The sequence below is a fragment of the Linderina pennispora genome (genome assembly GCF_002104995.1).
Source record: "Linderina pennispora strain ATCC 12442 chromosome Unknown DL89scaffold_24, whole genome shotgun sequence".
In the NCBI taxonomy this organism is placed as follows: Eukaryota; Fungi; Kickxellomycota; class Kickxellomycetes; order Kickxellales; family Kickxellaceae; genus Linderina; species Linderina pennispora.
Window position 1 is genome coordinate 1 of NW_024468272.1, and position 27,495 is coordinate 27,495.

General features: G+C 53.2%; 15 protein-coding genes across 15 annotated transcripts; 7 read left to right on the forward strand and 8 right to left on the reverse strand.

Annotated features, from left to right (window-relative positions):
* Positions 1-15: 15 nt before the first annotated feature.
* Positions 16-175, reverse strand: DL89DRAFT_296032 (uncharacterized protein; the record flags this gene model as incomplete). Its single annotated transcript, XM_040890706.1, has 1 exon — positions 16-175. A coding segment is annotated over one exon (160 nt), but the record flags the coding sequence as incomplete, so codon positions are not given.
* Positions 176-622: 447 nt separating this feature from the next.
* Positions 623-1,013, forward strand: DL89DRAFT_279359 (histone-fold-containing protein; the record flags this gene model as incomplete). Its single annotated transcript, XM_040889571.1, has 1 exon — positions 623-1,013. Exon 1 carries the CDS (start codon positions 702-704, stop codon positions 1,011-1,013), a length of 312 nt encoding a protein of 103 aa, XP_040739718.1. The 5' UTR covers positions 623-701.
* Positions 1,014-1,315: 302 nt separating this feature from the next.
* Positions 1,316-5,268, forward strand: DL89DRAFT_296034 (cysteine proteinase; the record flags this gene model as incomplete). Its single annotated transcript, XM_040890707.1, has 18 exons — positions 1,316-2,473; positions 2,545-2,589; positions 2,633-2,776; positions 2,880-2,924; positions 2,959-3,069; positions 3,123-3,151; positions 3,236-3,391; positions 3,453-3,524; positions 3,563-3,619; positions 3,654-3,921; positions 3,947-4,012; positions 4,053-4,132; positions 4,185-4,363; positions 4,431-4,627; positions 4,673-4,771; positions 4,834-4,919; positions 4,992-5,204; positions 5,250-5,268. 18 exons carry the CDS (start codon positions 1,316-1,318, stop codon positions 5,266-5,268), a joined length of 3,024 nt encoding a protein of 1,007 aa, XP_040739719.1.
* A 17-nt stretch (positions 5,269-5,285) lies between these two features.
* DL89DRAFT_270773 (cyclophilin-like protein) lies at positions 5,286-5,821 on the reverse strand. The gene is made up of 2 exons (XM_040888818.1): positions 5,428-5,821; positions 5,286-5,397 (listed from the first exon to the last, which is right to left on the reverse strand). The coding sequence occupies exons 1-2, from the start codon at positions 5,815-5,817 to the stop codon at positions 5,344-5,346; spliced, it is 444 nt and encodes a 147-aa protein (XP_040739720.1). The 5' UTR covers positions 5,818-5,821; the 3' UTR covers positions 5,286-5,343.
* A 29-nt stretch (positions 5,822-5,850) lies between these two features.
* On the reverse strand, positions 5,851-6,865 carry DL89DRAFT_270774 (uncharacterized protein). Its single transcript, XM_040888819.1, has 2 exons — positions 6,203-6,865; positions 5,851-6,135 (listed from the first exon to the last, which is right to left on the reverse strand). Exons 1-2 carry the CDS (start codon positions 6,836-6,838, stop codon positions 5,968-5,970), a joined length of 804 nt encoding a protein of 267 aa, XP_040739721.1. The 5' UTR covers positions 6,839-6,865; the 3' UTR covers positions 5,851-5,967.
* Positions 6,866-7,320: 455 nt separating this feature from the next.
* Positions 7,321-8,746, forward strand: DL89DRAFT_98665 (PLP-dependent transferase). Its single transcript, XM_040892316.1, has one exon. It carries the CDS (start codon positions 7,566-7,568, stop codon positions 8,667-8,669), a length of 1,104 nt encoding a protein of 367 aa, XP_040739722.1. The 5' UTR covers positions 7,321-7,565; the 3' UTR covers positions 8,670-8,746.
* A 1,368-nt stretch (positions 8,747-10,114) lies between these two features.
* Positions 10,115-12,150, forward strand: DL89DRAFT_325533 (uncharacterized protein). Its single transcript, XM_040891527.1, has 2 exons — positions 10,115-10,509; positions 11,546-12,150. The coding sequence occupies exons 1-2, from the start codon at positions 10,159-10,161 to the stop codon at positions 11,813-11,815; spliced, it is 621 nt and encodes a 206-aa protein (XP_040739723.1). The 5' UTR covers positions 10,115-10,158; the 3' UTR covers positions 11,816-12,150.
* On the reverse strand, positions 11,863-12,420 carry DL89DRAFT_206332 (DNA glycosylase; the record flags this gene model as incomplete). Its single annotated transcript, XM_040884091.1, has 1 exon — positions 11,863-12,420. A coding segment is annotated over one exon (558 nt), but the record flags the coding sequence as incomplete, so codon positions are not given.
* A 504-nt stretch (positions 12,421-12,924) lies between these two features.
* Positions 12,925-14,200, forward strand: DL89DRAFT_270777 (uncharacterized protein). Its single transcript, XM_040888820.1, has one exon. It carries the CDS (start codon positions 12,964-12,966, stop codon positions 14,107-14,109), a length of 1,146 nt encoding a protein of 381 aa, XP_040739725.1. The 5' UTR covers positions 12,925-12,963; the 3' UTR covers positions 14,110-14,200.
* Positions 14,201-17,431: 3,231 nt separating this feature from the next.
* On the reverse strand, positions 17,432-19,275 carry DL89DRAFT_270791 (S-adenosyl-L-methionine-dependent methyltransferase). Its single transcript, XM_040888821.1, has 2 exons — positions 17,889-19,275; positions 17,432-17,860 (listed from the first exon to the last, which is right to left on the reverse strand). Exons 1-2 carry the CDS (start codon positions 19,230-19,232, stop codon positions 17,480-17,482), a joined length of 1,725 nt encoding a protein of 574 aa, XP_040739726.1. The 5' UTR covers positions 19,233-19,275; the 3' UTR covers positions 17,432-17,479.
* Positions 19,276-19,619: 344 nt separating this feature from the next.
* On the forward strand, positions 19,620-20,180 carry DL89DRAFT_218587 (uncharacterized protein; the record flags this gene model as incomplete). The annotated part of the gene is made up of 1 exon (XM_040884352.1): positions 19,620-20,180. A coding segment is annotated over one exon (561 nt), but the record flags the coding sequence as incomplete, so codon positions are not given.
* A 619-nt stretch (positions 20,181-20,799) lies between these two features.
* On the reverse strand, positions 20,800-21,934 carry DL89DRAFT_98690 (breast carcinoma amplified sequence 2). Its single transcript, XM_040892317.1, has one exon. It carries the CDS (start codon positions 21,738-21,740, stop codon positions 21,120-21,122), a length of 621 nt encoding a protein of 206 aa, XP_040739728.1. The 5' UTR covers positions 21,741-21,934; the 3' UTR covers positions 20,800-21,119.
* A 148-nt stretch (positions 21,935-22,082) lies between these two features.
* On the reverse strand, positions 22,083-23,179 carry DL89DRAFT_296045 (uncharacterized protein; the record flags this gene model as incomplete). The annotated part of the gene is made up of 2 exons (XM_040890708.1): positions 22,083-23,079; positions 23,160-23,179. 2 exons carry the CDS (start codon positions 23,177-23,179, stop codon positions 22,083-22,085), a joined length of 1,017 nt encoding a protein of 338 aa, XP_040739729.1.
* Positions 23,180-23,230: 51 nt separating this feature from the next.
* On the reverse strand, positions 23,231-24,680 carry DL89DRAFT_270792 (uncharacterized protein). The gene has a single exon (XM_040888822.1). The coding sequence runs from the start codon at positions 24,618-24,620 to the stop codon at positions 23,385-23,387; it is 1,236 nt and encodes a 411-aa protein (XP_040739730.1). The 5' UTR covers positions 24,621-24,680; the 3' UTR covers positions 23,231-23,384.
* Positions 24,681-25,607: 927 nt separating this feature from the next.
* DL89DRAFT_296047 (Six-hairpin glycosidase) lies at positions 25,608-26,495 on the forward strand (the record flags this gene model as incomplete). Its single annotated transcript, XM_040890709.1, has 2 exons — positions 25,608-26,030; positions 26,148-26,495. The coding sequence occupies 2 exons, from the start codon at positions 25,608-25,610 to the stop codon at positions 26,493-26,495; spliced, it is 771 nt and encodes a 256-aa protein (XP_040739731.1).
* Positions 26,496-27,495: the final 1,000 nt, after the last annotated feature.

Genomic DNA, 27,495 nt, shown 5'->3' on the forward strand with positions numbered 1-27,495 from the left:
ACTTCTGGTAGCGACGGATCTCACGCAGAGCGACGGTACCGGGGCGGTAGCGGTGGGGCTTCTTGACGCCACCGGTGCCCGAGGGCGCCGACTTGCGAGCGGCCTTGGTGGCCAGCTGCTTGCGGGGAGCCTTGCCTCCGGTGGACTTGCGGGCGGTCTGCTTGGTACGGGCCATTGTTAATTCGGTTTAGTTGAAAAATGAATAGAGAAAAATCTTTCACAGATACGTTAACAGGGGCAGGAGGGGCGTGCCGGAGCAAAGTGGTTTATATAGGGCCGAAGGACGCGCGAACGCATAGACTCGGATGTGCGACTTGCGAAAAAACGCAATAAATCCAGCTGCGGGACCCAGTGGCACGACGCGTTCTGATTGGATCGTGGCTATGTCTTTTAGATAAATTTTACGCGTGTAAGGCCCAGACTGCCCCTTGAGCCACGCCATCCGTTGTGAAAAAGTTACTGTTAAAGTAGCTGTTTCTGTTTCCAGCCAACCAGCATGCGTATTGCTGGGGCGATGTGGGTTTCGATTCTGAACTTGCTACCTTGCAACGACTTCGGGCTGTGTTGGCGTTTTTCGCGTTCCACTGCATGCTTGTTTGGTGTGGATATAAAAGGCACCACCTTGGCACCCACCCTCGCGCCGCTTTTCCTCTTCAAAGATATTTTTCTAAACATTTTTTGAAAACTACCTACTATCAACCATGTCTGGCCGCGGAAAGGGAGGAAAGGGACTCGGAAAGGGAGGCGCCAAGCGTCACCGCAAGATTCTTCGCGATAACATCCAGGGCATCACCAAGCCGGCCATCCGTCGTCTGGCGCGCCGTGGTGGTGTCAAGCGTATCTCGGGCCTCATCTACGAGGAGACCCGCGGTGTGCTCAAGGTGTTCCTTGAGAACGTCATCCGCGACGCCGTCACCTACACCGAGCACGCCAAGCGCAAGACCGTCACCTCGCTGGACGTCGTCTACGCGCTCAAGCGCCAGGGCCGTACCCTCTATGGCTTCGGCGGCTAAACGCCTTATTCAAACACTGCAATTCATTTGTGTAAAATAAATAGTTGAAAAAACATGGACGCGTCATCAAGGTGAACTGCGGGATATGTTTTTGCTGTCTAGGCATGGAGAGCCACAGTAGCATTAGAAAAAAAATAGCCAAAGCGGTCTCCCACTTGCTTTCTGTTTACTCGACAATTTTTTCGCTCTTTTTTCCTTATTTACTTTCTAACGTTATTTTTGTCTCGCCCTACTCTTTTTATCCTCTCCAGCTCTGTTCCACTTGAAAAGTCCTAATAGAGGAAGCATAAGGCTTACATAGAATGTCGGAGAATGAATCATCGCCGGCCGACATCGCGGGCTTGGACGAAGGCCATTCGACAGGCCTGGGCGCCAGTCTCAACCTGGCGCTCGCAGCAACACTAGGCGCCAGCAATTCGAGCGTACCTTCGTACTGCCACACGCCGTCGGAGCCATACGAGGGCAGCGTTGCAGTGACCTACCCATCGCCAGCACCCAAGGCGGCAGGATTCTCAGGTGGCACACATAGCTCCTCGCAGGAGGTCGCGCTAGATGCATCAGCGGGGGCGCTGCAGGCGGAAATTGACCAAGCGTCGATGACACTGGGCAGCGCATGGTATCTGGTGGACCGCAGGTGGTACACGCGCTGGCAGGAGTCGTTTTCTGGGATCACGAGTTCCGACATCGGCGCAATCGACAACTCTGGCATCACAGACATGGACGGCGAGCTGCTGCCGGATCTGCAGATGGGCGAGGCCTTTGAGGCGGTGCCGGAGCGGGCGTGGGCGGAGATGGTGCGGCTGTTTGGGCTGAAGGACAACCGGGAGGTGCGGCGCGTGGCAGTGGCCGATGAGCACGGTGCTGCACGACTGGAGCTGTACCCGCCATCAGTTTTTGTTTCGTCACTCATTAACGAGGAGGAGCCAGCGAAGAGGATAGCCATTTCGCTAGCGGCGCCGCTGAGCGAGCTCGAGTTCCGGGTCAGAACGGCGTTTGGACTGGCGGAGGGCGACGATATATCACTGTATCTGCCGTCATCCAGCATCCGCGGGGGCAAAAAGGAGGAGGCGCATTCTGATGCGAGCCCGCCGTCGTATGAGGCTGCGGTGGTAGATGATGCGGACCACGGGGCGGGCTCGGAGAGCCGGCTGATCGGGGTGATGGAAGATAAATCGACATCGCTGGTGGCGGCAGGGATTCTGGAGGACTCGGCAGTGTGGATGATGACGGTGCCCAAGGAAATGATGGGGCTTGCCATGGGAGATCTGCGCGCGGGCTCGGAAGCCGACGATGCGTCAAGTGTGAGTGCGGCAGCACTGTTCACGCCATCAGGGCGGCGAGAGCGCGCTGGGTTTGGGTCGGCATCAGATAGCGGCAACGAGGCCAGCAGTGAGGACGCCAACGAGGTGACCAGCGGGTTCGTGTCGACCGACGCTAGCACCGCATTGCTGGCGCGGGCCGTGTCGCAGGAACACTACCTGTGCGGGCTGAACAACCTGGGAAACACGTGTTCATGAACTCGGCGCTGCAGTGCCTGGGCCACATTGGCGAGCTGACGCGGTACTTTGTGTCGAATGTATACACGAGCGAGCTGAATCGCGACAACCCGCTGGATGAAGGGTGCCGTGGCATCGTCGTATGGGCGGCTCAGCAAGGCCATGTGGGAGCTGGGCCGAGGGGCATATGCTCCACGGGCCTTCAAGCAGCACGATTGCACAGTGGGCGCCGCAGTTCCGCGGTACAACCAGCAGGACGCACGCCGAGTTCCTGGCGTTTTTGCTGGACGGGCTGCACGAGGACCTTGAACCGGATCCTCAGCAAGCCATATATTGAGTGCCGGACGCCAATGGGCGACCCGACGCGGAGGTGGCTGGCGAGCAGTGGGAGATCTACAAGAAACGCAACGACAGCGTGGTGGTGGATCTGTTCCAGGGCCCAATACAAGAGCACGCTGGTGTGCCCCAAGTGCGAGAACGTGTCGGTGACCTTTGATCCGTTCATGTATCTGACGCTGCCGCTGCCCGTGCAGCGCCAAAAGTGGCTCGATGTATCGCTGGTGCCTTCAATAGTTCGGTCCATGCTACGCATATGAATTTGCTGGTGTGCAAGGACGACTCGGTCAAGCAATTGAAGCAATGGTCGCGCATTTCAAAACCGGCGATGCCTCGCGCCTGCTGGCATGCGATGTGTCGTCGGGGCGTATCTATATCAGATCTACACAGTGACGAGGACCCCCTGGCAGATATCAGCGACTCCGACTCTGTGGTCATGTACGAGCTGGATGCCAGCGTCGAGGAGGTTGCTGAAGACCCGCTGTCGACTGAGTCTGTGGTGGTGCAGCTCCTGTGCAGCAAGGGTGATGATGGGTCGTCGAGCTCGTCGTTCCGCTACAGCTTGCGCCGGATATCATCTCGAAGCCACTGATCGTCACGCTGCGAGGGCCGAGCAAACCATGGGCGACCTGTACCTGCAGATTGCGACGGTGCTGGCGCGCTGGACCACCGTTGACATGTCCAAGCTAATCGAGCAAGCTCAAGGATGCACATGAGGGTGGTTCTGGAAATGGCGGCTCTGACACGGGCGGCTGCTGAGTTGCTGGGCGTGCAGTGTCACTTAGCGTGCACCGCGCAGGGCCATCAGGGTCCGCGGTTCCAGCGCCGCAACATGTCGTATCGTCGTATATGCCAATGGCCGCCGCAGTACGCCGAACTCGTTTAGACCGTTTGAAGACCGTCTGACCAACGATAACTGCGAGCCGCTTGTGCCGGCGTCAGAGGAGAAAGCACCTGTCGCGCTGTCGCAGATGTCGGTTGATGATGATGTGCCTGCTTTGCAGCAGTCGCGCAGGCGGATGCGCTCGGACGATGATGGGCGGTGGGATAACAGCGAGTCGGATAACGAGCCTGAGGTCGGCGGGCGGGGCAACGCCCAAGCGGGCAAAGTCTGATAATGAGGAGAATGAGAGCGATGGCGAGGCGAGCACAGCTGATCACAGTAGTGTCTGCTCTAGAAGAGCGCGAATGAGGCTGTGGCCCCGAGGAGCCACAGCAGCAGGAAATGACAGCAGTGAGGAGTATCTGTCGAGGTGCTAGGGGTGATGATGGCGAGTCTGATGCGCAGTCAACCAAGACGCAGAACAGCCGAATGACTCGGACGACGATATGGCGGCAGCCACCGCTGCACTGTCGTTTACAGACATTATGAGCAGCAGGTTAAGCTGAACACCGGCGATACGCTGATCTGCGAGTGGGATCCGGAGGGAGCTCGCGCGCTGTTTGCGGAGCTGCTACTGACGAGCCCACCATGGAACCGCGGCTCGACTCGCTGTTCGATTTCGGCCGAGCGGACCAGTTCGCAATGCCAGTAATGGAGGACGCGTCAAAGTACACTGGCCTGCCTGCGTGACCGATCTGGCAGTGTCGGAGCCTCCGCGCACAGCGCGCCGGCCGTCATTGGTGCAGCGCGCGCAGCGGACAATCACGCTGGAGGAGTGCCTGGCGGAGTTTACACGCGCAGAGGAGCTGGGCGAGGAGGATCTGTGGTACTGCGGCCAGTGTAAGGAGCACCAGCAGGCGACGAAAAAGTTTGATCTGTGGCGGGTGCCGGAGATCTTGGTGTGCACCTGAAGCGGTTCCAGCACTCGCGCGTGGCGTGACAAGCTCGATGCATTTGTGGATTTCCCAATCACGGGGCTGGATCTGACCAAGACTGTGGTGAGCAAGCTTGACGGGAGCGCGCTGGTCTACGATCTAATTGCAGTGTGCAACCACTACGGCGGGATCGGCGGCGGGCACTACACGGCATATGCGCTGAATCCGAGGACCGCGAGTGGTATGACTTCAACGACTCGCATGTGTCCCCGGTGGGCAGCCCTGATGGCGTCAAGACATCTGCTGCTTACATGCTGTTCTACCGGCAACGGCGAGAGGCGAGCATGCAGGGGACTCAGCGCGGCAAAGATCGATGACTGATTGCCAGGTTTGAGGAGGCAGAGAAGGAGAGGAGTGAGCGTGTGCCGGGCTCGCCGATTGCAGGGTCGGCTGCGGTGATGCCTGACCTGGACTTGGCGATGCCGTCACCCTCAGGCGATTTTATGGATGCCGACGAGGAACACGAGTTTGCGGGCAACGTCGAGGCGCTGGCGGAGATCGGGCCTGTGGGCCTGGCAAGTCCGCAGCTGACGCGCGACGCGTTCCATCAGACAATGACGATACGCATGCATCGCTGTTTGGCGAGGACCGCAGTCAACAATTGAAGAGGATGCTGATATGCTTTAAAGAATCTATTTTCTACGTGATTTCCTAACAAACGTAAAAAAGAAAATTCGATGCTAGTTTGTAGCCACCGCGCGCAGGATGCGGACGTCTTCGCGCGGCGGTCGTTTCTATCTGGCGACCAGGCCCATCCTCCGCACGACGTCCATGCCCTCCTTGACCCTGCCAAACACCGTGTGCTTGCCGTCCAGGTGCGGCGTGGGTGCCAGCGTAATGAAGAACTGCGAGCCATTGGTGTTTGGTCCCGAGTTGGCCATGCTGAGCACACCAGCGCCCGTGTGCTTGAGCGCCCTTGTGATTTCGTCTTCGAACTTGCCGCCGTATATGGACGAGCCGCCGCGGCCGGTGCCGGTGGGGTCGCCGCCCTGGATCATGAAATCCGCGATGATGCGGTGGAAGATCACCGAGTTGTAGGAGCCGCGGCGGGCGAGCTCGTAAAAGTTTTTGCAGGTGCGCGGGGCTTCGTGCCAGTAGAGCTCGATGGTGATCGGGCCCATGGAGGTTTCGAGCACGACGTTGCCAGAGGACATTGTGAAAGGTGATATTGTTAGCTATGTGGATGCCTTTATTTTTATTTTTATTTTATTTTTTCGTTCGTAGCAGGCCATTGACGCATGCCAGCAGTGACGCATGTTATGGCCGTGTAATATCAATTGAGACTTGTGCTAGAAAGCCCCCGGTCACGCCTGGAACTGGCTCCGCAGCTCCATGATCTTGATCCGGTGCTCCTCCGGCAGCTGCGCCAGCTGCTCGTCCGTCAGACTCAGCAGCTGGTTAATAACCTGCTCATTGTCAATCTCGGGTGCACTGGCCTGGGGAATCTGTGGCTTCGGCAATGAAATCGGGGGCTGCCCCACCTACCACCGGCATGGGCGGCGGCGGCGGCGGCCGTTGTGACGGGTACTGGGCTGGCACCGGCTGCATTGCGGCCATGGGCGGCGGCGGGTACCGCGGCACCGAGCCTGTCGACCCCGATCTGCCGGCCCCGCGCACTGCGCGCTTCAAGTCCTCCGGGCTCGCCAGGTCCAGCGACCCCAGCGCACAGTACAATGCGTGAGCCAGTGCCGGATTCTCCATTAGCTCGCGCCTGGCCACATGCAGGTTGCGCTTGGCGAAGGTCTGGAACTGCGCAATCAGCTCGCTCTTCTGTTGTTCATTCAACGGCCCCACGACCTCATTCACCGTCTCCACATCTACCTTTTTCGGCGGCGGCGGCAGCTGTGCAGACCCCGGTGCGCCGCTAAGCGACAGCCCGTCGGTGTTGAAGTGTCGACGGATCACCTCGCGCTCAGCGAAATCCAGCTTCATGGGCCGCCCACCTACTAGTGTCCCCGAGAGGTTTTTGACTGCGCTGGCGGCAATCTGGATATCGGCGTATTCGCAGAATCCGAATCCGCGCTGTTTGCCGCTTTCACGATCGAAGACGAGCCGGAATTCGGTCACCGGTCCCGCTTGCCGGAGGATGCCGATTAGCTGCTCTTCGGTTGTGTCGAAGGGCACGTTGCCTACAAATACTATGTTGTTTTCGCGTGGTTCCCGCCGGTAGTCCATGTCTATAGGTTGATGCGTGATGTGAGGAGGGGTTTTCTACCATTTTGTAAAAAATCAGGCCTGCCTGGAATGTGTATTTGATTCGCTGCTATACCGTATTGTGGTTTTTATATTTCGAGATCCTTTAATATTCGGATAACCACATGACTCTGGGGCTTCAGCGAAAGCCACTTGCGACGTATAGCAACGCGCATCTATATCTCCATGTGTAGCAGCTGCCCAGGAATGCAATACGCATTTCTAGCGATGGCATGTCCCAGCCGTTGTGACTATTGCCCCCTTGTCTACTGCTATCGCCCGGGATCATCTGTGAATGCATGCTAAGCTATCTGCCGGCAATCATTGAAATCACGCCTGGTGACTGTATCGGCCACAAATGGCCACGTTTCAAATTCGCCTAGATTTGGGGAGGATTTTTTTAGCCTCTGCCTACAAGGCGTAAACAACCATTTTTCTCTTCAGTCCTAGAGGCCATTTGGGCGGCGCTCTTGTCTTTGCTAGTAGACAGACGGGCGCGGCTGGTTGTCCAGCTCGCTTGGCGAGAATTTGACATGTGAAAGTCGCTAGGTAGCTTTTTCTCCCTCTCTCACTACCACACCTCACAGTTCTCATGTTAACTTCACCGCATAAAAAGCCTGTTTATTTTTTGGGTACCAGCCTGCTGTTTTTCTTTCTCCTCAAACCTTTCTCCAGCTAATTTTAATACTCTTATCCGCTTCCACACAGAATGCCTACCCCTGCACCATCATCCAACGGACCCTGGGACGCCAAGCTGCAGCAGTTCCACGGTGGCCAGGACTGGGCGCATCTGGACAACTTCATCGAGGACTTTAGCGTGACCACGAATGCCTTCGGCATGCCCGAGTCTGCCAAGCAGGCTAGCGTTAGCTCGATCGAGCACAGCCATCACTACCCACCAGCGGACCAGGAACCGGCCAAGTCCTCCCTGGCACAATTCCTGTGGCCCACCTCGTGGCAGCAGGACGGCGACCGGCTGATCCTGGGCAACGGTGCAAGCGAGCTAATCGACCTTGTGATCCGCATGGCGCCGCGCGGCACCTGGAAGCCGGGACCGTTCCGCACACAGTACAAGGAGTACGAGCGGTCTGCGCGCAACAACGACTACATGATGCTTGATTCGGAGAGCCCAGAGAAGGCGAACGTTGTGTGCCTGGTGAATCCGTGCAACCCTACCGGCGACTACATGGAGCTGCCGGAGCTGCAGCAATGGATCCTTGACAACGCTCTGCCAGGCGGCCATGTTTTGATTGACGAGTCAATGCAACCCTGGCACTCGTCAGAGTTCCGCAACCACTCATTGACCAGCGCGCGCGATTTCGTTGAGCGGATCTACCAGGATCACGGAATCTCCGTGTTTGTGATGCACTCGTGGACCAAGCTGTGGTGCTGCACCGGCCTGCGCCTGGGCTCGGTCGTGTGTCCGACCGCCGACCATATGCGTGCGATCAAGAAGCTGCAGGTGCCGTGGTCCGTGAATACCGTGGCGTTGGCGTTCCTGGACGCCGTGGTTGCCGATAAGATATACCTGAACAAGACCTGGCAGATGACGGGCGCGTGGCGCAAGCAGACTGTCGATCGGATCAAGCAGCGGTTCCCGGCCTGGCAGTGCCATGGCCGTGAGTTTTTGTCGTGGATCTGGGTCGACACCAAATCAGAGGAGGTTGCGCAGAAGGCTGTGGATTTGGCAAAGGCCAATGGCGTGCCGGTGCGCAGTGGCCGTCCGGGCTATAACCTGCCGACGTATATCCGTCTGGCTGTCCGTGAGCCAGCCAAGGTCGACCATCTGTTCAAGGCATGGGAGACGATCTAACTACTCTTCACCTTCAGCATTGCTTGCAATTATTATCTAGTGCACTTGTCATTACGACCGGCAAGTAGCTGTTGATAGCACGATGTCGTATTCTCGATGGGGTTGGTATCAAGCGCGCCACTATAGTTCAAATTGGCTTTCTGCTTTTAGCGAGCTAGCTTGCATCTGTCATGGCTAGCAGTTTGGTGTTGCCGTCAGCCGCCGGCAGACTTAGCCCCTGAATGTGAAGCGTCACTTCCTTTGTATCCTCTCTGCACGAATAGTATGCGCCCAAAATGTGAGTGCTCTGTGCTGATACCCTGAAATAATAATCTTGCTCCTTGAAACTGACGCGTATCGGGCATCGCCATTGTATCAGAAAATGTACGGGATGCTTATTAGACATGGGCATGCTTGATCTGTGATGTTCCACCTTCCTGAGAACCTCCTCATTTTTGATTCCCTATGAAATGACATATTTCAACAGTTGTTCAAATTCTTTCTATGGCCGAAGCTTGGCAGTACAGACACTGGCATGGAGTATTCTAATAATGTTGAGTGTATCATTGACATTTACACGCAGCACAATGATGAGGAATATTCCTTTTTTTAGAAGAAGGCATATCTAATGTTCAAAGCATCGTCAGGCAACTGCTATTTGAGGCAACTCTGGTGTATTCACCTGCCTTGTGCGTTTTGCAGAGCTATATTAGGCAACCTTAACGACTTTTGTGAGCACACAGGAGTTGTTCATCGTGATGAGGTTTAGAAGATCAACAAAGAGTATGCTGAATTTATGAAACGCTGTACCCAAAGTAATAATACATGACATCTTAATATACCTTGTAATCCCAGCAATTAGCGGGTACGCTGAGTGATATGTTTCTTGTGATACATGATGTGATTTTAAGTGAAATACCAGCTTTATGTAATCTTTGACGATTGCTCGTCCCGTATCCCATGTTGTAATGGAGTGGCATCATCGTAATTTAGTATTTGTGCTATATAGACATGTGGCTATCCACAAGAACTCTGAGACTGTTTGTCGCTTTTCTTCGACAGTGATATCAGTTTCAATCAACAAATTAGCAAGAGTGGCATGAAGTGAAGGCTTAGGTGCATGTGTGCTTTGCATGTCAGCAAAAAGATTTCACCAAACAGTGCAGAGCCCACCAAAGCCATATGGGTGTCGTATTTAAGGCGCTTATTTTTGGACCATATTGCAGCTGCTGCTCCGGATCTGCTGGGCTGTGGAACAATACACATCATAAGCCATCAATGCCGATTCAGCAGCAGATCTTTGATATGCCGGACTCCCATTGTATTTTAAACGCAGAGTGACGAAGGTGTTGCGACAGGCATAACCAAAATACCCCATCTCTTAACCAATGCAAAACAACTGCTACCCGGATCTCTATAAAAAGCGAGACTCGAGAGGTCTATACCGGAAACTCCATATCAATCCATTTCACTCACATACACTGCTCAGCTTTTCTTGAACTCTTTCTTCATGACCAATCTCACCAAGAAGGCCGATTCTGACAATGATTCAATACTAGATGGAATTGACTGCCTATCGGTCACGACCGTTCGTACACCTGAGATGTCTGCCAGTATCATATCAGTTATTGAAGAGCAGCAAGACATCAATGCTGACGATGACATAATCATTGGGTATCTGCGGACGATTATTGGATATCGTTCTTCTATTCACTCGTATCAGCAGCAGAACTTCCTGAAGGCATATACGGCTATCATGTCTGGCGAGGTTATTCGTATCCCTAATAGGACGTACAGATCATTCAATGTGGAGTCTTTGGAGGTGCGTGTGAAGCATCACAACTCAAAGCTCAAGAACATTGTACAAGGTGTTGGCGTTGTTTGCTGCATACTGGATGACATTATACAGGCGTATATCGGCGTACTCAGTCATGAAGCGAAGCTCAGTGCCATTAGAGAGCATGACTTGTATTTCCATGAGGTTTTGGATTCAGGCTATATTACTTTCGACTCGCTTAAATTCGCTCAATACCCTGCTTCGTACCTTGAAGACTTTATTCCATGGGTAGTTTGCGATAAAGATTTACAGTTGAGCAACTGCCGCTCGTACCTTGCTACCCGCGGGTCACCTCTGGTTAGATATGTTCTGGAGAACCACATTGCGGGTACTGAAGACTGGGACTCAGCAAGAACTGCTCTCGTAAAGGAATTCACGCCGAAGGCTTCCCAGGAAGAAGTAGCAAAAAGCAAAAGCAAAGTAGCTGCAATGGTGACCTGGGCTGAAATAAACGAATATCTGGAAGGTACCTATTGCAATACTTGGCATAAAGGTAGTACGTATTCCAGCCCTTACCGTATTTATGATTCACTTTTCTCTCACAAGCGCGTTGATAATGTTACATATATTACAACCTACTGCTGTATGTCGTTCGTTAGTGCCATCACCAACCATTCCCAGCAGGAGTTCATTGTGAGTTCTCTGAAGAAGAAGAGTATTAAGTGTATCTCAACCTTCAACTTTGGCATTTTGTAATGGCCATCTCATTCTTTCCCTCTTTCTATGTTATCTTTGTTTTTAAATAAATTCTTCTTCCAGTATGCACTCGTCATTATAGTTCTGCATAATGGTAAATACATAGCAGTTACAATTTTAGCATAGTGTGCTACTCTGTATTGTAGACGCATTTCTGCACGAACAACACAGAAATACAATGTGACAAAGACCTTAGGGCCACGGATATATGGGCATTCTAATACGAGATCCTGAAAAGCCCATAAATATTCGGCACCCCTAAGCGACACGCGCTCAGAGGATGCTGATGCGCTTGTTGTTCGATGGCTGGAGGTACAACCAATATTCTACACCCAATCTCCCTTATTAAAGCATGTCGAGCGAGAAGCCAGATATCAAGAACACAGCGCCCAAGCAGGATATCCCTGCTACCCGGCTGTTCAAGGTCCTGAACCCGGAGCTGTTCATGAAACCGAACCGGTGGATCATGGGTGGAGGAGTCGTGGCCATGGCCGGAATCATCTTATGGCTTGGGTCTGGAGAGCTCAAGCACCGCCGAGAACAGGCGCTGATAGCCAGTACCCAAAGCAGTGAGGAAAAACCGCGCACGCTGACGTACCAGGAGCAAATGGCCGAGCGCAAGCGGAGCAGCTAGCATGTATTTGATTCAATGCAATAAAAAGCCTATTCCTGGGTCTTGGTATCAGACATCCGCCACATGTACCAGGTAGCTACCGATCTGTACGGTTCCCAGATCCTGCCTAGTGCCACCAGCTCGTCATGTGTCGGCGTTGTCTTGGTGAACGGCACGCCAAAATGCTTGCACATGGACTTGCGAATCGCCAGGTCCAGTGTCGGCAGCACATTGGCGCGCTTCAGGTGGAACATTAGGAACATGTCGGCGGTCCACGGGCCGATTCCACGGATGGCCACTAGGGCCTTCGTCACCTCGTCATCAGATAGTGCTGCCAGTTTGGCATCGGAAAGCTCGCCATCACGAAACTTCTCTGCCACAGCCTTCATGTACTCGGACTTGCGCTGGCCTAGTCCGCACTCTCTCATCTCGTCCACATCCAGGCTAGCAACAACCGAAGGCCTGGGGAACTCGAAGTCATCGGGTGTCAGCTCAGAGTCCTCCTTTGTAAGGGCTTTGAGTGTGCCGAACCGTCTCAGGAACTTTAAGAGAATGGCTGCTGCGGCCTTGCCTGCCAGCTGCTGGTACACGATCGACTTGCACAGTGATATATACCCAGTATCACCGGTATGGTCGCGGTCTAGACCCATCGTGCAGCGCTTAGACTTGGCGATAAACTCACCTAGGCGCTTGTCAGCGTTCTTTAGGTGCTCGATGGCTACATCCATGGCGGCCTCATCGGTCAGCGGCGGGGCTGTCAGCAGCGTTGCTGCGGTGGTCTTGGGAATCGGTGTGACTTTAGGCTTCTTGGTACGGGCCTTGGTGACTTTGCTCGGCGATGCGGGCTTTGGGGTCACAGGAGCGGCGGCAGCAGCAGCAGTGGTGGATGCCTGGGCCAGGACGCGAGCGCTGCGGCGGGTTGTGACCATGCTTGCTATTATAACTGAAATAAAGAGAACTGAAAAAGGAGCCCTAATTCGTGTGGGAAAATAGTGCTGGTTCATCTGTCCGCAGCAATGGGTTTGCACGAAGATTAGCTGGCAGATTAGCCCGCCACAAGATCAACGCCGAAGGACAGTTTCTGAGTGCTCGTTGCCACGTCGCTATTGTGACTTCCCTTTCATTACCCTCCTGGAGTCTACTCTTCATTTTCCGTTTGCTGAATTCAAATGTCGTCACCATTCGAGGACGCACTCAATGCCTACCTCGAGACAACACAGCCGACCGCTGCTCCACAGCTTCTAGACGGATTCGCAGTCTCCGCCGATCCACGCTACGCGTACAACGCTCAGACCGGGCTCTGGCTAGATATTGCATCGAACACGGTGTCGTACTATGACGCCAAAACATGCACATATGTGGCAGTTGACACTCAGGACAATACTCAATCGTCAGACTGGTTCGAGGGCGTTGTGCGGCTGGTTGTCGTTGACTCAGCGTGCTTTAGTCCTGGCCAGGCTGCTGATGTTGATATTGTGGAGGGCTTGAGTATCGGCCGTGATGAACATGAGGCCAGTATCACGCCGCATCTGCGAGTTCCCGAGATTTCTGTGTCGCGGTTCCATGCCCGGATCTATGCTGAGGACATAACAGAAAGCGAGACCGTGGACAATTGCGTTGAGGTGGGGTCGGAGGACGGAGAAATCGAAGAACAGGAAGAAGATGATGCAAAATATTCAGAGGACGGCGAATGTTCAGATCACGAGGTAGAGGCCAAAACCGATCCACATCGTCTGCTCACTCTGTATGTCGTTGATCAGGGCTCCACGCATGGCACGTTCATCAACGAGGAACGGCTCTCGGAGCCAAAGTGTGCTAGCAAGCCTCATGTGATTGCGCATATGGACAGGGTATCGTTCGGGCAGTGTGTATTTGAACTGCATGTTCATGAGCAGTGGGCATGCGCACGGTGTAGCGCATCAGAACACAGCGAGATCCCAACTCGTTCTTTTGCTTCAGCAATGCAGCCTGAGGCGAAGAGTACGAAGTTGGTACCAGATATTCAGCAGGAGCGGATCGAGAACCTAAGGGCTCTAAAGCGAAAGTATATGTCCAACAAGGGATATCATAGGCACACGACTGGTAAGACATATACAGATCGGGCAAAGCTGCGACGGATGCATCAGCCAACGCAGTTACCTGCACAACCATATTCAGACATGGACGACCACACGTCACTTTCAGACGAAGGTGATGCATACGAGTTTACGGGCAACAGCGAGCGAGCAGGGCTGGGTCTACAAAACATGTCTGATCAAGACCGACGAGAGTACAAGGTAACCCGGCTGACGCGCGAGCGATATATGTCTTCGTAGCACCTTTATTTCCATACTAGAATTGCTCTGCTCGCGATGCGAGCTCGGCTGCTAGTCAGCATGGGTTGACACGTCGATAAGAGCATCACGGCGAACCGGTCATTTGAACGTGTCGGATGGTTGTTGGTGCAATGTCGATCATGGACATCTCCTGTCTTGATGGCCTGCTCTGCGTAGGCGCTTCAGCGCTGGCTCGCTGCTGCTGGCAACAGAACCGCCTGCTGCTGCACACCTCTTGCGCGGCCTCTTTGTTGCAGGGGTGGTGCCAGAAGCATTGGCAGCAATGGCCGTAGAACGACGGAACCGTTCAGGAATACTGCCTGAATCACAGTGACTGGAAAATGAGCCTGAAGTTTAGAACTGCTGCGAGATCGCGGTTCAAGAGCCGAGACGAATAGGCTCGCCTGTATTGTGCCATGGCCCGCTTACATGACTCGCTTGTACAGCGGAGAAGGCCATGGCACTTCACAATTGGGTTCTTCGATCTCTGGTAGGGCCGCGGGTTGGGAACATGCCGGAATGTCTGCAGCGACTTTTCACAGCAGAACGGGCACATCGACGATGTCCGGAATTCGTCGATCAGATAGACTTCAAAGCCATGGTGCTTGAACTTGTCGCGCCACCCCTTGCCACGAATCGGCGCATGGTGTCGGGCCATTGGCGCACTCCAATTGCCCATGATCAGCACTGGATCTGGACCGAACTTGCTCCGGAGTTTCGCGGCAAGCCTGTGGTCTGCATGGGCCTGGTTCATGAATGAATCAAGGCGCAGCTTGCGGTGAAGCGGGTACACCTTGGGACTGGTACTGACACCTGGATGGGCCTTCCAGCGCCTTTGGTGCTGCTTGTTTGACTTAGTGGGCTGCTGCTCTAGTAGCCTTCGCGCTGTCATCGTGTTGGCATAAAACGGTGCTAGGACACACCGCACAGATGCACGGGCAGCAACGTAGGCACGGAATTTTGCTGGGCTAAGGGTCCGGCAGCAGTGCTTGGAAAGCTCTGCCTCTGCTCTGCGGACAGCATCTTCTGGGACTTGATCCTTTGTATCCCAACGAATCCTGTCATAGTGGCGCAGCTTGAGCTCCTTATTGCGCTGCTGCCGTGTGTAGCGGTAGAGCATTCTCTCACCCTCTTTCCCATTGCTGCTATTTTCGTGCATCATGTATAGCAAATCGCCCCGACCTGGATCGATGAATACACAGCGGCCTTTCAGATTCTGCAGCTCTGGCTGTGGGATCTGGTGGATATAGCGACAGTCAGCTGTAGTACTGCCTCCCACAGCATCACCTCCTGCAACATCGCCTGTAGCATCACCTCCTGCAACATCGCCTGTAGCATCGCCTCCCGCAGCATCGCCTCCCGCAGCATCGCCTCCCGCAGCATCGCCTCCTGCACCATCAGCATCTACTGCACCATCAGCCTTGGATATCTTGTCTTGTAACAGAATGCATATCGTTACACCATCTGTTGTCGCCATTCCGTGGAATTTTCTATCACCATGCGCCTTAAATGGCTTTGATGTTAGATCTGCGACCCGGCCCCACACATCCCACACAGGTTGTGCAATCCCTTGGACCGGGTCGTGTGCACAGACTGGGGGTTCTGGTGCATATGCATTGTTAAGTGCTGCAACAGTGTCTGCTGCTGCCGCCGATGCAGCAGCAAGTGAATCAGCCGCTACTGCTGCAGTTGCAGCAGTGGCCTCTGTTGCATCCGATGGCATCTTCGCTGCTTCGCGTGCAGCCTTCTTGGCCAATTTTTCGCCCTTTTCTGCTGCTTTCCTTGCCTCTGTTGCTGCCCTCTTTGCTGTGTTGATCTTGGTAACCTGCTCACGGGTTTTCGAAACAAACACCTGCTTGATTATTTGCTTGTCTAAGCGCACATGGCCTGGGATCCATGATGTCCGCAGAGGCAAGCATTGGGGGGGGGGAGACTTGCTAAGCTGCTCATTCTCGATAAGCTGGCATAGACGAATGTATGCACGCAGATGCTTAAGTGGATTTACCTTGGCATCATAGTATCGGCTGTCTTTGGCGAATCTGTACTTGGCATCATAGGCATTAAGGACTGGTGCCAGCTTGTTGTAGATTGCAAGCATCGGTGGGGTGAGCACACTGAGATCAGGGTACCTAGAGGCAACTGCCTGGCGGAGCTTCTGTGCAGGTGTAAAAATACACACTTGACATGCATTATTGAACTCAGCCTTGGACACATTGCCCATTGTACTGTGCAGTGTGTTTTTGCGGCTGCGAATATCAATCAATTTGGCCAGAATCCGCTGTAGGCAAGTGCCATAGTGCAACACAATGTTGTTCTTGTATGCTGTCATCAGCTCGGTATCCATGTATGTTGCTACTTGATTCATGTTGTGTACATCATGTAGCTCAATATCGCCATTATGCAATAGATAATCATAAATGTGATATCTAACTACATCACTGAAATCGGCGGTTAACAGTTCTGACCTGTCCTTCTGGTTAATGAAATCCTCGGCAGATATGACAGTCTTCGCCTTCAGGTTGCGATAAATGAATAAATAAATAAAACGAAAAAACCCTTTTTCACAAATATTGCAGGGTCAAAGGCATCATCGTCAGCTAGTTGATGGAGTAATATCCATCGTGCAAGCATGTATGTATGCTCTTTGATGATATTGACGCTGTGTACAAATTGCTCTAGGCGGGGCAACATAGAATCACGGAAGCCAATACCACCAAGTGATGTCTTTATGGCAGTAGTGCTGCGGGTAATATTCATTTGAGAAATTCAATAGGCAAGTAAGAAGAGAAATGATGCTGTTCAGTTTTGCTTTATTGCGTATGCATAGCATTAAGAACTTTTTATTAAAAATGATCTGGCTTGCATGGTTCTTGGGGCCCTTAGCACTGATACAGTCTCTTGAATCAGTCTGTACAGACTGGGTCTATTGCGGGCCCAAATACTACTGCTTACGCATGTTCATAAGACAAATTAATTTATAAAATATATCTACAAATATTACATGACCGCTAGAAGAGCTACATGACCTTATTCAATAGGTGCTCATAAATAAACATCCTAAGAGTGTTGCGCAGCCGGTGATGACCACCATGATGACGCCATGGAAGTTATCAGGCCGACCGACAATGAGAGCAGCTCTTGCGCTGAACCAATGGAGATATCTAGTGGAGACCTGTGACCACTACAATAACAACTCGTCACCCTGGTTTCACCGATGAGGTCAGATGCTGCACAAGATCAAAAAGGAGTTTATAGAGTAAGTCACCCAAACTCGTGTTGAAGCTTAAAAGAGATATATAGGTTCTAGCAGACAGTCGGACACTTTTTGGACTATAAAATCTTATATATAGGTAAAGATAAAGATATACACTTAGCATAGCACTGGCCTCTGGAAGACCAGCACGCGCAGATATCCCTGGTTGTCGTTGTACGCACCGACCTCAGTCCAGTCATAGAATATGTTCCGCACGATGCGCTCCATGCCCTTGCCGATTTCAAACCCGATGCAGCCCGCTGGTCGCAGGATCTCCATGTTCGCCATTAGCGATCTATGGATTGCACTGTATGCCTGGAATCCGCCGTCCTCGGCAATTAGTGCCAGCTGCGGCTCGTGCTCGATCATCCGCGTCATGCGTGCAGCCTTGTGCGGCGAAATATACGGCGGGTTGCATGCTATAAAGTCATATGGCGACTGTCGCAGCACCTTCTCATCGGCTGCAAATGACTCAAAGTCGCTTTGGCAGCATTTTTGCTTGTGAAGCCAGCCCATGCAGTGCGACGTTCGCCTGTGCAATCTCAAGCGCTGCCGGGCTGATATCAATACCGACACCACATGCTGCAGGTACCTTCAGTAGTATTGACAGAAGGATGCATCCCGTTCCAGTTCCAAGATCCAGAACCTGCGGAGCTGCTTGGCTACCAGCAGCTTTCTCTAGAAACTCAACGGCTGCAGAAACCAGCGTCTCCGTACTGGGCCGCGGGATAAGCGTGTTCTTCGAGACACGGAATGTGTGTCCGCAAAAGTCCTTGGTTCCGGTGATGTACGCAGCAGGAATACCATCGGCAGCCAGTTCTGCACCGTCTGCTGGCAGTACATCGGATTGTTCTAGCTCCTCTCGTGCCTTCTTCTGTCTACGTTCGTAAAACATGATTTCGCGTTCGCAAACTGACATTATCTTCTGCGGAATCGGCACGTCAATGGTTACAGGCTCAGAGCGCGCATCCGTAGCAGAAAGCGTCACTCCAGTGAGTGACATCAGGATCCCCTTATCACGATGGTTCGCCAGTGGTTGGGCATACGTCTGCGACCCGACGATAGGGTGTCCGATTAGATGCATGTACCGGCGCAGAACCAGGCTTGCATGGGCAGCATGCCCTACTGATGCCTTGATCATTGTCAGGTGGCCAACATTGGGGCTGCGTGTCACCGATTCAATATGGACCTCGACGTGGTTGAAGATGTCAGCAGGAATACGGTTGTATTCACACCAGAGGTCCAACGGCGTAGTCTCCTCAGAGTTGTCACCCGACACCGACGCGGCCTCCAGCGACTGCAAGGTAACGCTATTCACCAGGCTCTGCTCGATCTTTCCATGACACAGTGCACCAAACCTGAATGTGATCTGCCCAGCATTAATTTTTTCGGCCAGCTCCTGTTGGATATTTGCATCTCTGGCCAAAACCACGAGTCCCTGTGATCCACGCTCAATCTCATTGACAACGATCCACGGCTCCGTGCTGATATCCTTGTACTTTTCGTCCCCACTCACCAGCAGTGTCGCTGGCACGGCCCATCCGATGTCGCACATGCGCGCACCTGCTGGTTTCATCACGACGGCAAGATCAGAGTCACAGAATTTCAACTCAGTCCCCAGAACCTGTAGTCTCCGGGTATAGAGATCAACCAGGCTCATCTCGACCCGTACTGTGTCGCCTTCCTTTAGTATGTGAGTGTCAAGAGTCAGGTCCCCATTGACATGCACAGCCTTTTTACGCAGCGCAGAGATCACATCTTGGCGGAGGGGCATGATGTCGCGGAAGTTGCGTGCGAGGAAGAGACGCAGTTTTGTACCAGCATCTGCTGCAAGCACCCTCAGCTCCTTTGTCTGTGTGCGAAGAGCCATTATAAAGATACCGGTGTGGGGGGTTTTGCGTGAAGAAGGCAGGAGACTCAGAAGTTCAAGAGCATTTCCGCGCCGGTCGGAGGCGACCCCCGAGCGTGATGATCGAGCATGGGGAGCACAGAGTAATGGGTTCTAATGAGCGGACACTGGGGGTGACCAGCAGTCGGGTTTAACCAGGTGGGCGATGAAGCCTGCGTTTGCTTGCTGCTGCCAGCATCGGTGATTCCGATCAGCAGATATTGTTGATATAGTTCGGCCGATCACCGCTTTTGATCCTCTGGCCGATTTTTAGTACCAGCCATTTTTTCAGCCAGAACTTGCTGCAGTGCGCTCTTCTTCACTATCATTCAGACAAACCCCCCTTTTTCACAGAGTTCCAGCAGCAAAATGCGCGTGAAACGGGCCAAGGCATACAAGAAGGCGATGCAGTTTTATCAGCAGGCGTTTGGGTTCCGCCAGCCGTACCAGGTCCTGATCACACCCGACTTTATCGATGAGTGCATCGCCAGCAAATTGTCGATGAAGGAGGATTTGCCCGAAGTGTTCCAGGGGCCTGTGAAGCAGCTGGTCAGCGAGTGCACGCTGAAGGAGCTCCGCAATGGCGGAGACGATAAAATCGTGGCTCTGGCTGCGATCAAGCTATTTGAGCGGCGGCGGTGTCCACACAAGGAGCTATCACTGACTGGCCTCGAGTGTGTGCGCAAAATCATGGGCAAGGTGAACGAGCACAACTACGCAGTTGCGACGCAGGATATCAAACTCCGGAATAAGCTGCGCAATATCCCTGGTGTGCCGATTGTGCATGTCAAGCAACGCCAGGTGGTCCTCGAGCCGATCACGCAGCTTTCGCGCGATGAGCTCAAGCGGAGAACAGAGGAGAAACTGAAGCCAAGCCGGTTTGAGACGAAGGTGGTCAAGACAGTCAAGAGGCAGGACCGCCAGGAGAGATTCCGGCAGATCAAACTGAAGAAGCTGCCGCCATCGGCGCTGGCAAAGGAGGCGCTGGCCAAGAAGAAGGCGGAGGAGGCCAAGGCCAAAAAGAAGGAAGAGTGGAGGAACAAGAAGAGGGCTATTAAGGAAGGCACTTTGAACGGCGTCCAGCCTACAGGTACCACAAAGGAAGCCAAGACCAAGGCTGGACCGGCCAAAAAGGATGCGATCCAGTCGCAACCCAAAAAGCAGGGTGGACAGCCGACAGCTGGCTCAAAGCGCGCGCGGCCGGATGAAAAAGACATCAGCAACACAGCAGCAGCCACAGGTGGAAACGAAAACCAGAAGCGCAAGCGCAAGCGCATTCGTACACACAAGAAGAAGGCCGATAAAGCTGAGTAGGATTGTTAGCAAATGGCATATATTGAAACATTTACATTCCACAGTGCATGATACTTGCGCAGTTTGTCATGAAACTCACGCTTTATACGGTGCAAACTGTATGATGCTGAGGTAGTTGTATATATAGTTTTACGCTTGAGATCAAGCGTCTACGTCTAAGTCTACGTGTGAGGGGCAGGGACCTTGTCTGCCAACAATTAATTCAAACTGCCCGCTCTCTATCTTGTGAACTAGAGCGTAAATAAAGATAGCTAGAATGAAACGAAGAAACAGTCATTTGCGTGCCAGGCCCAGTTGTGTTAATGAGTAGAACTAAAAAGTCAATTTAAGAAACTGAAAGCTAATATCTGAGCGCATGGACACTGGTACCAGTACCGGAATTTGCTCCCTTCGTGAGTGGTCTAGAAAGGCAGGGACGGGTGGGTTCAGTGATGACATTCTCTTCACATGGTATCCAATTCTAAAGCCTTTCCAAGCAGCGTGAATCAGGCAAAGACTGCGGATTATTTAATGGTTTCCTACAAGCACCAGAGTCGATTCTACTCAGTACAACAGCTATTGAGATCTTCTTGCTAGCTCTGCTTCCAGCTGTGCAATTTCGCCCTTTAGTTCACTGCTGGCGACCTGTATATCGATGCATTTTTTCACGCCCTCTGTCCACCTCTCCTCGATGTCCCTGAGCTTGATCCCTGCCTCTGTTTGCTCATATTTCCGTGCCTTGTTGACATTTACGCCTTCATCCCGGTGCCGGTCTGTCGCTTTCTCGATATTCCTCAGCAGCCCCTCCTTCTGGTAATTGCTCAGCTTCCACGCATTCGCGCCAAACTGCTGCAGCAACTCCAGGTTTACCAGGCGGATGTTCTGGTGCTCAAGCTGAGCCGCGGCATTGTCCGCCGCAGATCTCCATATGCCAACGTTGTCGGAATCCTCAGGTGCTTCCAGTTTGTACCGCTCAATATCAAATTCCGGCAGGGGCTTTCCAGCACGCACGCGCTCATACTCTTTGCGCAGAAGGTCGTTGTTCTTGAAGAGTGTGGTGGATTTGGGCAGCAGAGGAGGCGACATACGGCCCATTTCTTTTTGGATCAGCGAGCTGACCTGGTCGCGCATGGAGGGGTCGTCATACTCCTTGTCAATGTACGGCAGCGAGTCGATAGCGGCGCTGTGTGAGTCCATGAATAAGATGTTTATAGTGGTATTGGAAGTTTACAAGCAAAGTGACGGTGTACGAAGGGGATTCAAGGGCCGACTGGCCGGTTGGCTGGGGCCACATCAGCCAATGAAGAATGCAGCCCTTGTGGGTGTCTCGCTGCGGTGCTCCGTGCCTGCGGGCTGGAGGAGAAAATCAATGATCCAGAAACGACACCAAAGCCTGCAGGCGTATGAGGCAATCGGGAAGACGTAAAGCGAGAGGGCTTGGACATGAGGGTAAACATAAAAGGCGAAATGTGAAAAAAGGACTATTGACGTGGGCAGATAGGTGAGGGCTAGTACAATTGCAAAGAAAAATTTTGCTCCTCAAGCCTGCCGCCGTTGGGGTACAGTATGCAGTTCCGACCGGGCCATGCGCTGCTGCATCTCGCTGCGTGCTAGGCGCGACTTGGCCAGCCGCTGCTCGACCAGGGTGCTGCCGACAGTTGACGGCTGGTGCATATCGACGCCGCGGCCCTCGCCCGACACCAGCGAGCGCAGGTTGGTGGGCCGCTGCAGCGAGTCGGCGTGGTGCGAGCCGGCAAGCGACTTTGGGCTGGCAATGGTTCTGTTGCGGGCCAGGCGGGCGTGGACCGTGGCATACTTGCCCGACGAGCCGATCAGCGGTGTGACCTTTGTGCGAGCTCCAGCGAGGCGCGATTCGAGATCCTTGACGCGCGACATAATGTCGTGCACCATGCGCGCTGGGTTCTCGCCGTTGCCAGCGTCGATGTTCGCCGATGACTTTGACAGCCCCGAGTTCTGTGGCACCACGCGGCTGTTGCGGCTCCGCACCACGTTCAGCTCCAGATTCAGATCCTTCAGCTCGTCCTTCAGCCGCTGGACCTCGTCGACCAGGATCTTCTTTGTCTGCACCTCGGACAGTAGGTGCGAGTTCTCCTCCACCGCACGGCTCAGCCGGAACTCCATGTCTGTCAGCGACGATTTGGCCGCCCGCTCGTTGCGCTCCAGGTCGTCGTTGTCCTGCTCCAGCTCGCGCGTACGGCTCTTGTAGTACTCCTGCTGCGACCGCACAAACTGCAGCTCCCGTTCGATCGATGCCAGGTCCTCACCCGCCTTCAGCTGCGCCTTCTGGTACTTGTCCTTCAGCTCGTCAATGTCAAACTTGTACCGCTCATTCTTTGTGCGTAGTTCGCGGTTAATTGCTTCCAGTCGCTCGATTTCTGACTCCAATTCCCCTTCCAGCTCAGCGGATTGCACCTGGAAGTCCTCCAGTTCGTATTCTTTGTTGGCCAGGTCCTCGCGCAGGTTAAGCGTCTGGTTGCGCCAGTACGCGATTTCCTCTTCTGGCGATGCAAAAGTACTACAAATACAGCCCCTTTTCTGTTAGTCTATGGCTGTCTGGCGCCTTCTGCTACTGCACCGTCGCCGACTGGCACTTACGTTGGGTCCTCCTCGTTCATTCTCTTTTCAAAGAGGGAATTGGGGGCGGAATTTACAAGTATAAAAAGGAGGGCGTTTTGAAGTAAAGTGGGGAAAAGTCGTGCAAGCGCTACACTGAGAAAATATCTAACTGTTTTCATCAGAACTCGTGGCTCACATGATTGGGCCAAGCCGGAAGATCTTCAAACCCAGCTTCAGCATTATGATGCTGCAAGCCAACGCGTACTACACCGGCCGCTGCTTCTTGCGACTCAAAAACTCCTTCGCCAGCCGCCTTCGCTTTGCCATCTTGCTCTCATTGTCGTCCATAACAGGCTCTGCGGGGACGCACACTATATCCTCGACCTGCACGCCCCTGGCAAAGCAGTCGCGCCGGAACACATAGTACGCGTTGCACTTGTCGAACGGCGACAGAAACGAGTACATGGCCATCGACGTTGCCTTCTCCACTCGCAGCTTGGTCTCGAGCTTTGGTGGATCGGCAGACTGGGAAACCAGCTTTGCTACCTTGTCGATAACCGCCCTGGCATCGCGGTCAGGCACCATGATGTCATCGAGAACCTGGATTGGCACTGCTGCTTCGCTGTTTGCGTGCTTGTCGTCACCATCCGGGCTGGGCTCCTCTGATCCAGACTCTGGGTCGTGTTTAGAGTCGTCTGCAGATTGTGAGCCCGAATCAGACTCGTCATTGTACCCGTACAGGCCGGCCTGCATGAGCCATCTGATATGCTTGTAGAACGGGTAAAGCGAGTCGTCCCTATTCAGAAAGTAGAAGTCGCTGTTGTTGCCCTGCTTGCCCTGGATCGTGAGCTCCATTTGGTTGGAACGGTCTGCAGGCTGGCTGGAGATGAACTGGGCTGTGCGCTCGATGATTTCAAAGTGGCGCTGCGATTTAGGCGCTGCCATTCCATCGGGCAGGGAAAATGAAGGGCAGAATGGCGGGTCGGCATTGGCTTCGTCGGGGTGGGCGAGCTGCAAGGCAGACACAGAGGGAGCAACGGGCTTCCCCTCCACGTCATACTGAAGTGCTGTACCACTTGGTTCGCTGGCGTCTTCAGAATCAGGCTCGCCGATTTGGCGAATGTATGCCTGTCTTTCTGGACTGTCCATGTAAAATATGCGCCGCTCGTTCTCCTCCGTCTCCAGCGATTTAAACCGGCGTGCATCCATTTCAGGATCAGCGACAACAGTGCCAGTGTCCTCGCTTCGGTGAATAGAGTTCATGTCAATAAGATATCTGATGTCATAACGGTCTACCAGCGTATTGGTCTCAGCTAGCTGAATCAAGTCTGCTCTGTCCGACTGCTCTGCCTGTTCGAATATCCGTGCTCCGTAGCCAAACACCATCGGCGCGCTGTCCGTCTCGTCATCAGTGCTGGCCAGAAAACCCTTGCCATAGCGCTCTCGTTTCTGTGCCAGCCACTCTTTTCGCTTTTGCTGTCTAATGCGGTGGGAGTCCATTACGAAGTATTAAGGGTATGCATTGCGCACTGATGGCCAGCCCTGCCACCTCAGCTTCCCAACATGAATATCTCGATGTGTGATCTATGATAGTATGGTACTCAGGCGCATTAGCAGTAGCTTTGCTGTATTCGCTTGCGTTCAAATCTCTTCACACCGCAGTATGTCTCGTGATGGGTTTGTGAATTTGCTTGCAGACTGTCTCGGGCGTATCCATGCTTGTCAATGCCACCGAAAGGTGACACGGTGACCATAGCAATCTACATGAATGCATTTGTGAGGATGAGGGATGGATCATCCACCGGTGGTGCCACAAAAGTCCTGCAACAGCATGAGGTCCCGAGATCATGGTGGCCACATAATGAGTGCTTTTGCCACCTTGGCCGCACACGAGGCTCATCTGATCTTGTGGTATGTCTCTGGCGCCAATCCCTAATGTCGTGTGCATCGACCAGGCTGGCTGCCCATTAGATCCAACTACTGTCCCTCAAACAGCAATTTCCCAAATGAACATGTGCAGATGCAGACCTAGTGATATAGATAAAAATTTGAGATTGCCTGTGTGTTGCAACCAAGCTCGCCTCTGCTGAAAATAGGGGCCAATTCGAAAGCGATCCCACGCCACGCCAAGCGGTCTGGGCTTCTTCTACATTCAAGGGTTGCCAGCTCAGTATTCAACCGAGAACAGCATTTCCTAGCTTGTACTCTTCAGTATGGATGTGCCATAGTACATATGCGGATGTTAATAGCAGGATCCAACGCATTCACTCCATAAAGAGTATTATGTCTAAGGTTGGTGTAAAGGCGGATGTCACATTGTACCGAAGTAGTTGCTATGGTTGGCCTTGCAGCAGTCTATCGATGCCTCAAGCTAAAATTGCATATAAAAGCAAGGCAATCATGCTAAAAGACTCACATAAGACCTCATTGCAAGACGAAGCACCAATCTTCTTATTGACCTTGATACCCCAAGCTGATTCTCCAACCATGAAGATATCCTTTTCGTTTACTTCGCTGCTGGCACTCTCTTCTCTGGCTACAGGCTCTCTTGCCAACACCTTCCGGTCTGCCAAGTGGGCTGCAATCCCTCCCGACTACAACACTGACACTGCCTCCATGTACGAATCCCAGGCTGCGCCTATCACTGGCAATATGACCAGTTTCTGGAACAACGACAAGAACCTGATCTTGCCAGCCATCAACAGCAACGGGGGTGTCGGCAAACCGGCAAATATTGATTCACAAGTGTTCCTGGCTGCGCTACATGCTTCCTTGGGTGATGGATTCTACACTGTCGACTCTGACCAGATGCTAGCTTCAGTTGTCGCCAAGACTAACGCGTTCAAGCCGCTGTACCCGATCAACGCTGATACGGAGGCGACAGTCAACTCTGCCACAATGCCAATTGCTGTTGCGCTTGGCCGCTACCCCGAGGACACGTACAATGGCTACAACTCTGGATAACAAGGAAACCCGTGGTCGCTGATCACCTCGGGTGTGGTGGACTGTCACTACCGCCTGATTGAGACCTGGTCCACAGCCGACAAGGTTACCGTCACCAAGGCGACAGGGACATTCTTCAATCAGATGAAGGAATTGTATGGAATCGGGTTTACCAATGTGTACGAGGTTGGTGCCACGTATACCAGTGACTCTGACACATTTGGTGAGTTCCTGGCCAACACCATGCTGTCAGGCGACCGTTATATGGCACGTGTTGCCCACCATACGGATGCATCGGGATCGATGACCGAGCAATGGCTGCGCGGCGAGGGGACCCCAACTGGCGCTCCAAATCTGACCTGGCCGTTCGAGGTACACACTTCCGCAGCACGTCACCGTGCAGCTGCATCGCGGATTGTGTATGGCAACTAAGCCTGCTCATTAAGTAACCCGTGTTCCTAGCTCCATTGGCATATGTCAACATTGAATGCAATTCCAAATTGGCCACAGTATATCAACAGATCATTTCCTTATTTCCACTCCAGGTCCAATTCGCCGAATAGGAGGCAACTGCGGCATGGGGTATTCCCACACATGTCTCCCTATCTTCTGGCCAGTGGAGAGGCGTGTGCGATTTTGTAATTCGGGAACCAAAATGCAAGACCTACCTCTGCTATGCACGGATCTTTGTCGCAATGTTGGCACCAGTTTGTAGTGGTGGTCCCTGTTTTCAGCTTGGCTTTCATGTGTTTTGCCACAAAAAGGGAGGCGCAAAAGCCAAGTGGGCTAGCTGGATTGGACTAGTGCAATTTCCGACATATAAGCTGCTAGCGCGATCAACATGGCGTATGCACCAGGGAGGGCGATCATTCACCGCCTACGGTCACGAGCGCTGTGGCTCTGGCCCACGAAAATGCATAGTCTGGAGAGGTCCATCCGCGCTGCTTGCTGCTGTCCTACTAGACTGAATGCTCCACATGAAACATGCGGCACAATACCAGCCATCCTGCAAATCCTCGGGTGCGAGTTGAAAGTGAGCCAGTGCGCTCATCGAATTCCAAGGGCAAATTAGTAGCTGGGAAGATCCAGCACGGCCGACATACAAGCGACATTTCCAATTTGTCTCTTGCACCACCCGTCGTCGTTCGCTGGTTGCTCACCGCCGGCCAATTTTGCATTGTGATGCGAGGTGGGGGATCCAACTTGATTGTAGCCAGAGTATGTGGTCGTACGAGGAAGCTTAGTGGCTGGTATTGTCTGATTTGCTCGCCGGTGCCCACCCATTACACATTCACTACCCTAACTATTTGGCCTCGTATTAGGTGCATCTATTGCGTATCTCTCTTTCTGTCCCAGCTGTCTGCACTGCGCAGGTGATCTTCAAACGCATGCATTGAAGGTTCTAGAGATAAAGTGGCCAGTATAGCTGCAA

Coding starts and splice junctions, on each gene's coding strand:
- DL89DRAFT_325533 (XM_040891527.1), top strand. CDS start 10,159: ATGACCAATCTCACCAAGAAGGCCGATTCTGACAATGATTCAATACTA. Junction 10,510..11,545: donor ACTCAAAGCTCAAGAACATT/GTACAAGGTGTT, acceptor ATGTCGAGCGAG/AAGCCAGATATCAAGAACAC.
- DL89DRAFT_270777 (XM_040888820.1), top strand. CDS start 12,964: ATGTCGTCACCATTCGAGGACGCACTCAATGCCTACCTCGAGACAACA.
- DL89DRAFT_270792 (XM_040888822.1), bottom strand. CDS start 24,620: ATGGACTCCCACCGCATTAGACAGCAAAAGCGAAAAGAGTGGCTGGCA.
- DL89DRAFT_270791 (XM_040888821.1), bottom strand. CDS start 19,232: ATGGCTCTTCGCACACAGACAAAGGAGCTGAGGGTGCTTGCAGCAGAT. Junction 17,861..17,888: donor TTGAGATTGCACAGGCGAAC/GTCGCACTGCAT, acceptor TGGCTTCACAAG/CAAAAATGCTGCCAAAGCGA.
- DL89DRAFT_98665 (XM_040892316.1), top strand. CDS start 7,566: ATGCCTACCCCTGCACCATCATCCAACGGACCCTGGGACGCCAAGCTG.
- DL89DRAFT_270774 (XM_040888819.1), bottom strand. CDS start 6,838: ATGGACTACCGGCGGGAACCACGCGAAAACAACATAGTATTTGTAGGC. Junction 6,136..6,202: donor CCATGGCCGCAATGCAGCCG/GTGCCAGCCCAG, acceptor TAGGTGGGGCAG/CCCCCGATTTCATTGCCGAA.
- DL89DRAFT_270773 (XM_040888818.1), bottom strand. CDS start 5,817: ATGTCCTCTGGCAACGTCGTGCTCGAAACCTCCATGGGCCCGATCACC. Junction 5,398..5,427: donor TCAAGGAGGGCATGGACGTC/GTGCGGAGGATG, acceptor GTCGCCAGATAG/AAACGACCGCCGCGCGAAGA.
- DL89DRAFT_98690 (XM_040892317.1), bottom strand. CDS start 21,740: ATGGACTCACACAGCGCCGCTATCGACTCGCTGCCGTACATTGACAAG.